Source organism: Zerene cesonia, chromosome 29 (assembly GCF_012273895.1).
Source record: "Zerene cesonia ecotype Mississippi chromosome 29, Zerene_cesonia_1.1, whole genome shotgun sequence".
NCBI lineage: Eukaryota > Metazoa > Arthropoda > Insecta > Lepidoptera > Pieridae > Zerene > Zerene cesonia.
Window position 1 is genome coordinate 45,684 of NC_052130.1, and position 12,621 is coordinate 58,304.

The following is a 12,621-nucleotide window of genomic DNA, read 5'->3' on the forward strand; positions in this document are numbered from 1 at the left end:
ATGTATTCATATTTAAAATTTAAATATGAATAAAATGGCAATAAATAATTTAAACAGTAGCTGATTATACAAAAGAATAAATCGGATTATAAATACATTGGGAATACTCCATTTATTATACGTAAATTTTATTATTTATATACTATTGATGATATAAGAAACAAAAAAGAAAACATTTAAACACCTTGGAGTGGTTAGGTTAGGTTCTGTTAGATACAATTTTTTCTTACTAGAACAATTAGTTCAGCTGGAGACAACTTTTTCTTGTAGAACATATAAGACTAGAACTGTGTTAAGGAAATTTATCTGTATAGGATTGTTTTTTTTTTAACTCTATTTATTTAAAGAATTAACATTTTACTTCACACACATTAAATTTTTGCTTCGTGAAGATTGAAATCATTAAAAAAAAAAAACAACTGCAGAGTTTCTTTTTCGTTGTTCTCCGTATAAACTGCTTTCTGCACCGGTGGTAAATGGTAAATATTTTATCACTGTTATGACGATTCAAAAGTGCTTCTAAAAGAAGTCTAATTAAATTAATTAATGTTTAAGCATGAGCTTGAAAACGAAAATAGTTCAGTGAAGAACAATAGTGCATGTGCCCTTTTACGCAACACCATAAAATTAAAAACGTTCAAAGTAATTTATTCTCAGTAAGTGTAACAAAAGCAGAAGCGTTGACAGCCAAAGTTTCTCGTTTGAGGCGGGCGGAGCGGTGGCGGAGCAGCGGCGGAGCGGCGGCGGGGCGGGGCGGCGGGAGCACAATGTTGCGTCTGATGAATTGGTTCGCGACAAGCGGCGCAATCTGATAAATACTTCTTTATTTCGCTCACACTTACGAAAATCTCTTTGTGCTAGTTTGAGCTTCCTTTAGATTGTATGTTTGGGATGACATAATCGTAATGCTTTGAAATCTTCTTATTACCTCTTGGTCTCATTAGAGACGCAAATGTCAAGTTGTAGTTAAATGCTTCATTAATTATAATAGACATGTATTGTTTAATTAATTCCGGGTATTACATACATAGTTACGAGATTCAAATGAGCCTATTTATGACACAAGTGCTGTATGTCAGCAATATATTATTACGAAACAGAAACTCTTAAGATTTTGAATTATAGTCCATAAATCTTTCATTTGCTCAAACTCACTGACTTCTCTTAATAAAATTCATTGCCGGTGCGAGCCCGAACTTTGTAACAAGTATGGCTTAAAGTTTCCAGTAATTTTATCCTTAGATTTACCCTATTTATTTAACTATATAACATTATGTATATTTTCCACTAATATGTGATTACATTTTAGTTTCCAATAAATAGCAAGATCTTGTGTCGACTTGCGTTACCTCAATTCATTCCTTAAAGCTAAACAAATCGAAACCACCATAAAGTCCTCGTTATTTTTATCTGTCTGGATCAGCATGCCCTTTAGTGCGAGTGGTTCAGATCAACAGCTCACCTTGTGCTACTTGCGACTATAACACACCCGTGTTGACCTACACTAAGGTTCATATTATTGAACTAGAACTATGTGGATCAAAGAATACAGTTGGGTTATTTCTACTGACTTGTTCATTGTCAGATAGCGTTTTTAATTGTATTTGTATTGTAAAAGTTGGCTTCACATCCACTTAGCTTCATCCTTTGTTTTCGATGAAAATTTAAGCAATAATATTTAATTTGAAAAATACCGGAAAAAATTACAAAATAGGTCATGTGACGTAATGTATATGTATTCTTATCGCTACTACAAACGATACAATATAAATAATTCGCAATCCACAAGCAAATGTTACGTTGATCGAATTCCCACGAGTGAATAGACCCTCAATTCATCATAACCCATCCATTTGCGTCGTAAAACTGCAATAAATAAGCCCGTGGGCTTTGTTGGCTGAAGTGAGAGTCGTCCTTGGCTACTTTCACCTGTTTCTGAACTTATTTCGCTCGCGCCTACCTCGGCCGCGGCCGTTGCACTGAACGGAGGGAACTGGCTAGAGCGCTGGGAACACCTCACACGATAATTACTCAACTGATTATCAACCGGTTTCAAATGCCCGGGAAACATGTCATGTTTGCACCGGAATTAAACGATCCGGAAAATCGATTTAATACTACATATGTCGAGCATTAAAAACTTGTATTGCAAGGAGCAGCATGCGTTTTACGTCGCTATGATGTATATAACTTAACACCAAACATTGGAATGGATATTGACATAAAGTTTAGAAGGTTTTACCAAGAATTTGTATATTTGTTTTTTTTTATGCGCGTTTGGCGGAGCCCGCTGAGAGCACAGAAGTTTGTCTAAGTCGTATATTTTTTAGAACAGGGTGTGGTGAGCACGGAGATTATAATGTTGTGATAAATATATTTTTTCACAATAACATAATTTATACAGAATATAAAAATGCGATAAACATTCAGAGTAAGCTATTTTCATAAAACTTGAAGTAAGAATCTCTTTACTTTAGGGCAACTCCCACGCGATTTCACAAATATTTAAGCTTTTCGCGTAAAAATAAGTACGTATATTTATATAACGGCATCGTTTTATAAAAATATTAGCATCCTTATGTTTTATTAATTCACAAAAGCCTTGGCCCGCGCAGGCTCTGCACGGGGGCAATTGAAAATATGTAATGTGAAAAATCCTCTTGAATCACCTTATCGACGAGTCAGAAAGGCAAACAAACTCACGCATTTATCATGTTATTATAGTAAGCACATAGTATTGTGACGATTTTTTTTTTTTATTTTAAATATATCAAACAAACATAATTATTATTACAAACATAATGATTACAAAAACTGCAGTGAGCGTAATTTTCTATTTGAAAAAAAAATACTGTAGAGATGCATTAGTTTTGTTAAAAACTGTATTATATTAAAAATGAAATGTGAGGAGCATTAACTAAATGTAATATTCTTGTCGTGGCAGGCAGCAGCCAAGGCCGGCACTACGGCAAGGAGATCGGGGCGCTGTCGTCGCTGCAGCACGGCGTGCGCGGGCGACTCTACGCCGTCGACTCGCGTACGCTCTTCCTGCAGGACTTCCACTACGACGGCGTTGGGCCAGGTTTGTTTTAATAATAATAATAATAATTTTTAAAGTCATATAAAGTCTTTATTAAAACTGTTAAATAATACAATTATATTGGTAGAAACGAAAGCCTAAAGGTGAGTTCAATATTTAGTTTAATAGTTATGTGTTTGTATGTATATAATCGTAAATTTTTTAGATGTTTTTGTAACAGTGAAAGGTAAGTTATTATGTATGTTTATAATAACAAGATCGAAAAGTAAAATGATTTCTGCTTGCACTATAATATAATACCTAGCTAAAAACACTTGAATTATAAAAAATAAACCTTCTTTTGGCTTTCAATTGTACAGCTAAACGTTATATATTGATTTCGTGTGGAGTTTGGACTAGTTTCACAAAATATACAAGTTATCCTGAAAACAAATCATATAATTTCCGACTCAGGTGCATATTAGTACATTCCTTCAGTTATGGTTCAAGTAGAAATTAACTCGATCTTGCTACAGTTCGGAGATAAATTTTACCGGATGTTCCCAATTATATGACTTTATCGTGGAAATTGGTTGAATAAACCTGTAATAATAATATAAAACCTATTTAACTTTTGCTATTTACAATTGACAATACTATAACTCATTAACAATAAAAAATGAGCAAATTAAAATTTAGCAAATTATTTATTAAGACTTTTAATTAATGTTGTGTGATGTGATGACTTAAAAAAATATCTAATATATAAAATTCTCGTGTCACAGTTTTCGTTGCCAAACTCCTCCGAAACGGCTTGACCGATTTTGATGAAATTTTTTGTGCTTATTCGGTATCTATGAGAATCGGCCAACATCTATTTTTCATCCCCCTAAATGATAAGAGTAAGGCAGAACAGCGTTTGCCGGGTGCAGCTAGTTACTCTATAAAAAGTAGTCAGGTTGAGTGTCACCAAATTAAATAAAATTTGCAAAGTTACTGAAAACTTAAATTACCGAATCCAATTATCCTTTATATGCAGGACGTGATTTACATTAAACATATCGGTGGAATAGTTAAAATTGTTGAAAACATAGCATAATATACTATCCACTCGCACCGGCTTCGCCCGAATTAGCCCAAGAATAAAAATAGCATATATCACTGTAGCATAGTGTATTATTTATATTTTAACACCTTGTATACCATGTTTGCGCAAATAAAGAATAATGAAAAGAGCCATGAGTCTATCCATATCACGTCAAATCATATAGGTATCAAATATACACATAACACTGGAAACCTTCAGAAGTCAGTTAAAAAGCAATTCGGTGTTCCGAGTTGAGGTGTAATTAGGAGCGTTACTGGTGAATAATATTCGAGAGGTGAAGATAAACGAGCTCGTTAAGCCCGTTGCGCCTTCTCAGCAAATGCTGAATACACAGGGCTGTACTGTCACACGTCGTGGGGGCGCGCCATCGATAGAAACATTTGATGACGTCACTCGATATGAAGCACAACTAATATGCTACAATACCTGTGTTCAGCGAATTTCTTTCCAAACAAAGATATTCAAGACCTGTTGTTTCTTTAAAATATAAAGTATGTTAAACTTATTATAGTTCAGGATTATAAGACCATCTCGCTAAACTAAGCATGCTGCAGTAGCATTTTTTAAAACTTGCTAACTATCCTAATTCAATTTAAATATTTGTAAATAAATTTTTATACATTTTTCTTTCTAAATTTTTATACGCTTATTCTTTTATTGCAAATGCGTTGAAAAGCATACTTTTGACCAGAATAAAAGCTGTTTTAATTGAACCAAGTTACGCGCGTTTCTTTTTTAATAGATTTTTAATGTGTCGCAACTGAAAGCTATTTCGAGTAGTTAACACGGCACTCAAAAGCATCAATTTTTCACGTCGACCTGCTGAATCAAGGTTTTATAAATTATATTAAATAGCTATTCCTTGAATATGTTATGAGGTCATCAAATCTTATGTGTTGCACAAAACAGTCAAATGAAAAGTTATGTACAAGTTTAACCAAGTAAGACGTTGATAAAGCCACAAGCCGAGCTCTGGAGTTTTATAAAGTAGATTAGATATGAAAATTGGTGCAATTTGTAACCTGACGCCCCGCGCGCCGACTCTGGTTATGTCCTCTGGGTAAACGCAATTTACGTGTTGCGAGCCGAGCGTTGCCACCACATTGCCAGTACCTAGCACTTATAGGTTAATTCTGTAGTAAAAACCTTGCAACCTTGCAGACTCACTTATGTAGCGACTATAAAACTTTAACATGAGAAATGTAATGTAATAAATGTTCATTATGTCGTATCAAGTCTCGAAGCCAAAATTGTCTAGAGATTAAAACGTTAAAATGTGAAAAGAATAAATATTTAATTTAAATGATTTCTGATTGATTCAATTTGAATCGGTTATACGATATATATTTGGACGTTTTTATTAATTACTGTAAGTCATGCTTACATTCTTAAGCATTTAACACTACATCATTATCAAATGGATTTTTTTTAAATTGATTTGATTTTGAAAGAGCAACTTCAGATATCATGCCGGCTCTTCTCTGCTTTCCGAACTGGTGACAAATAAGAAAAAATATTTTGGCGCTTCTAGAAGTCTAGTTGATTAAATATATGTTTGAGTTTGAATCATACATTACACCGTAGGGAATAGTTTTCAAAGTCATCGATCTTGTGCTTTCGGTATCGAAGAAAATTTAAGCAATTTCCAATCCACTTTCCCGCCCGACTGTACTACAGTAGATGGACCTGGGTACAGTCGCGTGGAGACTGTTCTAGTGAGCTAGATTTCCCCGCAGACTGCATCTTACCAAAGGTACTCTATTGCATTACAGAATAAGGAAATAAGTTCTTTTTGTGACTAAAGATGGATATAATATAATGTATATTGATTTAAATGTGATGAGTGAAAACTGAAAAGCGTTTCTAAAGGAAGCCTAATTGTGTAAATAATTTAATTTCATTGTCATTCACATTGTTATTGCTTCTACTGGTATCTACAGTAAATGTGTAAGAAAGGCATATTAATACATTAATAGTAGGTACCTTTTTTTTTTTAAGTCCACCGATAAACGACGATTATATGTTTGTGTGTATGTGTGACTGTCTGTGGCAACCTAGCTAACAAAAAGAATGAAACGGCTTTTTTTTGAAAGGTGAATTAATCAGGAGTGTTTTAAGCTATTGTTGATATTATTATGAATATATGCATTATATAAACTATGTAAAATTGTTATGTTTTTAAAACAGTAACTACAGAGTACAGAGTAACTTTGTAGAAACTGCTTTCCAAACTAGTGGTAAATGGTTGAACTATGTTATGACGACTCAAAAGTGCTTTTAATTGAATAAATAAATATTTGAGTTTAAAATTCGGTCAACGATAGTTGTCGACACAAAATGACGGTATAAATATTTAATCACAACGCCTTCAATATGGATATCAAATAAAAGGGCTTGACCAGTAAAATACAACCACTATGGCAAATTTTAAAATAATTTTATAATAAGGCTAAAGAAAACAATTGGGTAATGTCTCGTAGAACATTATCAAAAATGTATGAGCACATGCATTGTCTCTAATTAAGCAGTAATGTAAAGCACGAGTCGCAACTGTAAATTGTAGCGAAGTCGTATTCGTTGGAATTTAATTTCGATTTCAAAGACCACGTTTGAGCGCTTGTTCACTTTCCTAGACTGCTCGGGAAGCTCGTAGTTTTCGTACAGCCTTTGATTTTACTTTTTTGCTACCTTTGACGGTACTTTCAAGATAATTAGAATGTTAAGACTGCAAAGATAATTATCACAGAGCAGTAAATCATTTCTATGAATTAAAATAATTAATAATCACTAATGTATCGCTTCTAAAAGATTTTTCAAACTTTGATATTGACTTTGAGTTGAATAAACGTTAGCTCTGTAGCATTACGTCACAGACACGTAAAGTTGAAGTTCCATTACCGAAGCGTACTGTCGCTTATCTTGTTCGACGTCCGTCTCAGCTCGACGATAAGTGTTATTGATACAGACGTGACAGTCAGACAAGCGGGACTGCCGCCAAATCTATTTCAGTTCGTGTTTTTTCCAATCAAGAAATAAGGTTAACTGTGGACGTTCTAGCTTGCAAAAGAAATTTTATCTATTTTAGAAACGTCACTTACAATCCTTTTAATTTTCTCTATGATTCGATCCGATTTTAATTCCGTTCGAAGGGGCAACAATCTTTACATTTACTTATTATGATTTGATAGATTTACCATAAACGATTTACTGGTATCATTAAATAGAATTCATTCTTTATTTTAGGTTTTCGTTTTAAAATCGGCACATTAGTTGAAACTAGCTGTGACGTCATCGTTAGTGCTGCCATTTGACCTTTAACGTGAGTGGCTCTTATATTAATTGGAGCAACAACATTTTATATTTTGTTGAATTTACTGAATAAATATTATAATTTTTTATAATTGAAACAGGAATGGTATGTAATTGAACTTAGAATGACAACTTTAAAACATATTAATGATTCTATAAATCGTTACCATTTAATTACTCAAAATAATAACAACACGGCAGAGATAGAAATAAAATTTTTGTAAACATTCAACAATGCGATCAAATTAAAAAAGTTCCGGCTGTTTTAGTAGAGAATTTTTTAATGAATTCACTTCGCAAGGAGAAACAAAAGAGTTTGGATTGTGTTACAAAGCTTTATTAACTGGCCAAATGATCGCAGGCGTCTCCAGCAAACCGATCATAATTTAAAGTAAATTAAACTTTATTGCTGTTACACGTTTCAATTTGAGATTTGAAATCTCAAAATTTGAATTTGTTGCCATGTTTTTGTTTTGCACATAATATGCAATATATTTTGTCATTTCTGTTTTTTACATAAATATCAATTATTTCTGGTTGTTTATTATATACATAGTGCTCTAATCTCTATATTCACTGTATATAATATTGATGATTAAGTTCTAAAATAAGTTGAATAAAACATACGATAACTTCTCAAATTGAGTTCAATCGGTAAAAGTATCCGAACGTGCGATATGGCGCGCGGCGCGCCACGCGGGGGATTTGTCAATTGAGAACCTGACGTTGAAAATGACACTTATCTGCTTCCCGCGCATTTTAGCTAAATTGCAATCTTGTATTTTACAGTTTTACGCGTGTTACACATATTATAGCAGTTTGCTTCATTAAAAAGATATAGTTGAAAAAAATGTCATGAAATGGTTTTCCATAAAATTTGTATGAAGTTACTTTAAACTAGATAATTATAACTTATAACATTGTCTCAAACTATTTATTGAGAAAATTCTTATACCTAAGTATCTAAATAAATTCCTCAAGAGCTTGAATTAAAATGTAACGAAGTTTATGGGAGTACAATTAAATTTCGAGTCAATAGCAAACAGTAAAATGAAGTTTTAACTGCGGCCTATATCGTGAATATTGGTCGTTGTTAAGTGTGCAATAACTAAGCTTATTTACGTTGTAAAACTACCGCACTAAATGTTATTTACAATCGAAAACATCGGACAACATTCGCCTTTATCGATTCTTCTAGATAAACACCCGAATGAAGAATTAAAATAAGTGCAATTACTTAATTCGAAGGGGCTAAAAGTATTAAATAAATACGAGTTCCTGAGACTTGGAGTTCGATTTATTTACCGTTACACTCGATTCATCTGCTCGGTAAAGAACGAGCCTTTTGATTCTCCAAGTGGTTATAAACTGAAGAACCTCAATAAAAGGTTAGAAAAAATCCAATGGCCTCTTGGCTTTTGTGCAAAAAAGGCTTGCAATTTCCCATTTCTTCCATTTTTACACTCAGAAAGGGCTTAACGATTCAAATCAAAGAGTTTGCTTCGGCGTCCGGACGTAGCTTATGAAGTCGCTTATTTATATTTACATAATTATTGCTTTTTGAGGATAAGGTAATTGGTTTAACGGGTCGTCGACATTTTCCTTAACGAGCGAGATCCTATCTATGAGGGGAAGTATTTCAGAAGAAAAAGAAAAATTCTCAACGCTTTTAAATATGATTAATAAAGAGCTGTAGAGGCTTTCTGGAACAGGGAGTTTAATTACGTGATGTTCCATAAGTATTGTCTTAAGTTTATAATTAGCGTAAATACAAATACATTTTCACATTTATATAAATTCTTATCTTGTTTTATTTTAGCATAGCATAGCATAGTTATGACGTTACGTGTTAGTTATAGTTAGTCATAACTCAAACGGTTGTGCATATTTTGAAATGACTTAGCAATTCTATCACTCCCATGAAAAGTTACAAAAGCACGAGATAATGAAGATAAATACTTTTTGCGTTCAGAGATTACCCAACCCGCATCCGCCGTTTCTAACTTTGTGACTGATTGCCGATACAATCTGTCCGGAGGCTTTGTTTTTACCAGAAAAGCCGCGGTCCCGAATTGCATGTCGAGCAAAACTCATCTGTTCCCTGCTTTACATCTCAGAGAATAGAGGCCACGCTCGCGAGAATTTGCCTTTTAAATCTGGTTTTCATGACGCGAATCACAATGAGTCGCCGTCGAAAATAAAAGCTCTCTGATATTGGTTTTTCGTTGTCCGGAATTCGTACGAAATAATAATTGAAATGCGTGAACAATGCGATGTTTCGTTTCTCTACAGATCCGCGATAATGTTATTTTGGATGGCATTTACGTAATCTCTTATTTAATGAACAAAGGGATGCTTGATTTGTATTTGCTAGAATGTTGGTGTGTCAACGATGAGTGCTTTATTATTGAAATTGTTTTACATTTTCGTATTTCTACTCTTTTGATTGAATATATTAGTACTTCTTTAGTAGGTGATGCCATAATGAGTTTATGTAAAGTTTTGCAACTCTGTATATCATATTGAATGATAATAATAACAACTTCTATCTTTGTAAAACAAAACACTCAGCAGCAGAAGAACTCCCGGACGATTTTGGACGAAATATTGCATGTTGCAAATTTTTTTTATTGTTTACATTTTCTATCTCGTCTCGTTGGCCTTAGTACAGAAACTTTACTAATCAGATCTGGGATAAAGAGTGGCAGGCTGAAGTATCAACAAACATCTTATCTTACTACTATGATAAATGCGAAAGTTTGTAAGGATGTGTGTGTGTTTGTTGCTCTTTCACACAAAATCTGTTGAACCAATTGCAATGAAGTTTTACCAAATATATAGGCAACTTTTTATCCCGATATTCCTACGGAATATGGACTTACGCGGGTGAAACCGCGGGGCGCAATATTAACGTTATTATAAAGTCATATTTTTATCACAACAGGTGGGAAATCCCTTTCGCAATTTAATTAATTGTTCTAAAACCTTAAGCGGCTGCAAATCCTCTTAGCGATCCAAACCCTGGGACCTGAATGTAGTTCATAACCAACGAGCTTTTTAATTATTTACGTGTTAAAGGAAATTGAAAATTATACTTGCATCTAATGTTTTGTTAGGTTCCTACACTTTATGGTTTGTGGTTTAGGAAGCGATGTAAGGGTTTTGGGTAAATGATCCCTGACGGTGTTATTTTAGGTGTTAGGATATAGTTGTAGTGACGATAGGTAGATCTTCATCTTAATGTATCTGCATAAATTGCCTCATAATAAAAAAATTTAAACGGAAACTTTTAAATTTCTCACTTTTTAAATCTATTTTAAAAGGTATGCTCTTACTAATAGCAAATGATACTAAAACCGTTATTTTAGATTTTGTTTTGTATTTCACATGACACGGTTACTGCAGTGGTTGGAGTATCGGCCTAGTTTCCCTACATTTCAAATTTACTACAAATATTCTGTGCTGTCCCAGTGTAGACCCATTTAAATTTGGTCTAGTTCTGATAGTTTGATACTAAAATAAAAAAAATATGTATTTGAAGTTTGATGTTAAAAATAGTTACTTTAGAGTTGACTTTAGAGAGAAACCCCTTCACATTGTAGTGAGTCAAAACTAATACATATTGTATTTGTTTTTACCAGGTGATTTATTAAACGGGCAACTTGATCTCTCTCTTTTGCACCATACAATAAAAATATTATTACTAAGTGCTCATACAAAATGTAATCAATTCTCCTTAATAACTTAATTCTTTATGTCTCAATATTTGTTCCAATGATGCTACTATTTATATACTTTTAATTTTGTTATTATTTTGTTATATACTATTATAATCAAATGTTACAAATAAAATATTACTATTTGTCATATTCCTTGCAGCTGCGTACTTCTACGTGGGCACGTCGAAGTCGCCGAGCGCGAGCGGCGCGACGCGACTGCGGGACGAGCGCGGCGGCGCGGGCCCGCTGCGGAAGTACCGCGGCGAGGGGATCACGCTGTCACTACCCGAGGGCAAGACACTGAAGGACTTTAATTGGTTCTCGGTGTGGTGTGACGACTATTCCGTGAGTATCAGATGCGTGACTCTGCTGTGGAAACAATGTTTAACATTAGCGATGGTGAACCCATCAACAAACAAAAACAACATTGTCTATCAGTACTAACACAATTTTTGCTAAAATCACATCAGTTATCAGCTAGGTAATAAAAGATCTCCAAGATAAGATTTAAGCTGAATATTTTTAAAAGCATTGGGTGTGGAGCATTTCGAAAAGATGCGATTATTTCCAGTAATTGTAGGCAACAAAACAAACAAACAAACATACTCGACTGAGTGGATTGCCCTTGTGAAGAAACTATTATATCAAAATAATGTTTGACATGTATTTATTAAATCCTACTTGTAACTTAAAACAAAAATACGTTTATTATTGACTTTGCTCTGCTGCCGTCTTGGGAATTCCTGCAGCAGTCAACTGAAATCCGCTGACAATGCGAATATGGCGCACCTCAAACTTTCCAAGATAGAGGCAACCGTAATGCTGAAAGTTTGTTTACAATAGACATTGTGCAGAGCAAACACAAGGACGCTACAAAGTACTTAACAAACGGGTCCCGTGGGACGCTGCATTGTCTCCGAGATAACTCCTGAGGAGCTTCCGTGATAAACAGTCGCTCGCATCTGCTTACAGACTGAATGTGAATGTCACTTGTAATAATACTGCAAGTGGCTCACTTGCTTCTGAGTTTTGTGTTACGTTTCTTAGCTAATTCATTAAAGGATTTCAGTTGGTGTAGCTTAAAATGTGGTTGACAAAATGTTATCTTACGTATCTATTTATATATTTCAATATAATACATGTTAACTTGCTTTTAATACTGTAATATTCACATAAATTTTCGTTTTTTACTATATATGTTATACATTATTGTGTCGAGTATAAATTTCGGAATTGTATTCAACATAAGTGATTACAACGCCTATTATTTTTTGAATTTTATTATGTCGAATCGTACACTATCCAAACGTTGATATAAATAAGAACAAAAAAAAAACACTTCATATCCGCTAAAGCTTTATTGCTCTGAGAACAATATATTGAACGAAACTCATTTCATCCTAAGGAAACTATTGACGCAGTTACACGAGTAAATTCAGATTTAAAGGAAATTAATTTGTGGTCTG

The 12,621-nt window shown here is 33.8% G+C and overlaps 1 protein-coding gene across 3 annotated transcripts in view; it reads left to right on the plus strand.

Annotated features, from left to right (window-relative positions):
• The window catches only part of LOC119837915 (protein Skeletor, isoforms B/C), a 56,780-nt gene that overhangs the window by 17,967 nt on the left and 26,192 nt on the right, over positions 1-12,621 (plus strand). For all 3 annotated transcript variants that reach the window (XM_038363705.1, XM_038363703.1, XM_038363704.1), the window contains exons 2-3: positions 2,945-3,082; positions 11,316-11,500. In XM_038363705.1, coding sequence (XP_038219633.1) covers positions 2,945-3,082; positions 11,316-11,500 — 323 coding nt within the window. The remainder of the gene's footprint in view (positions 1-2,944; positions 3,083-11,315; positions 11,501-12,621) is intronic.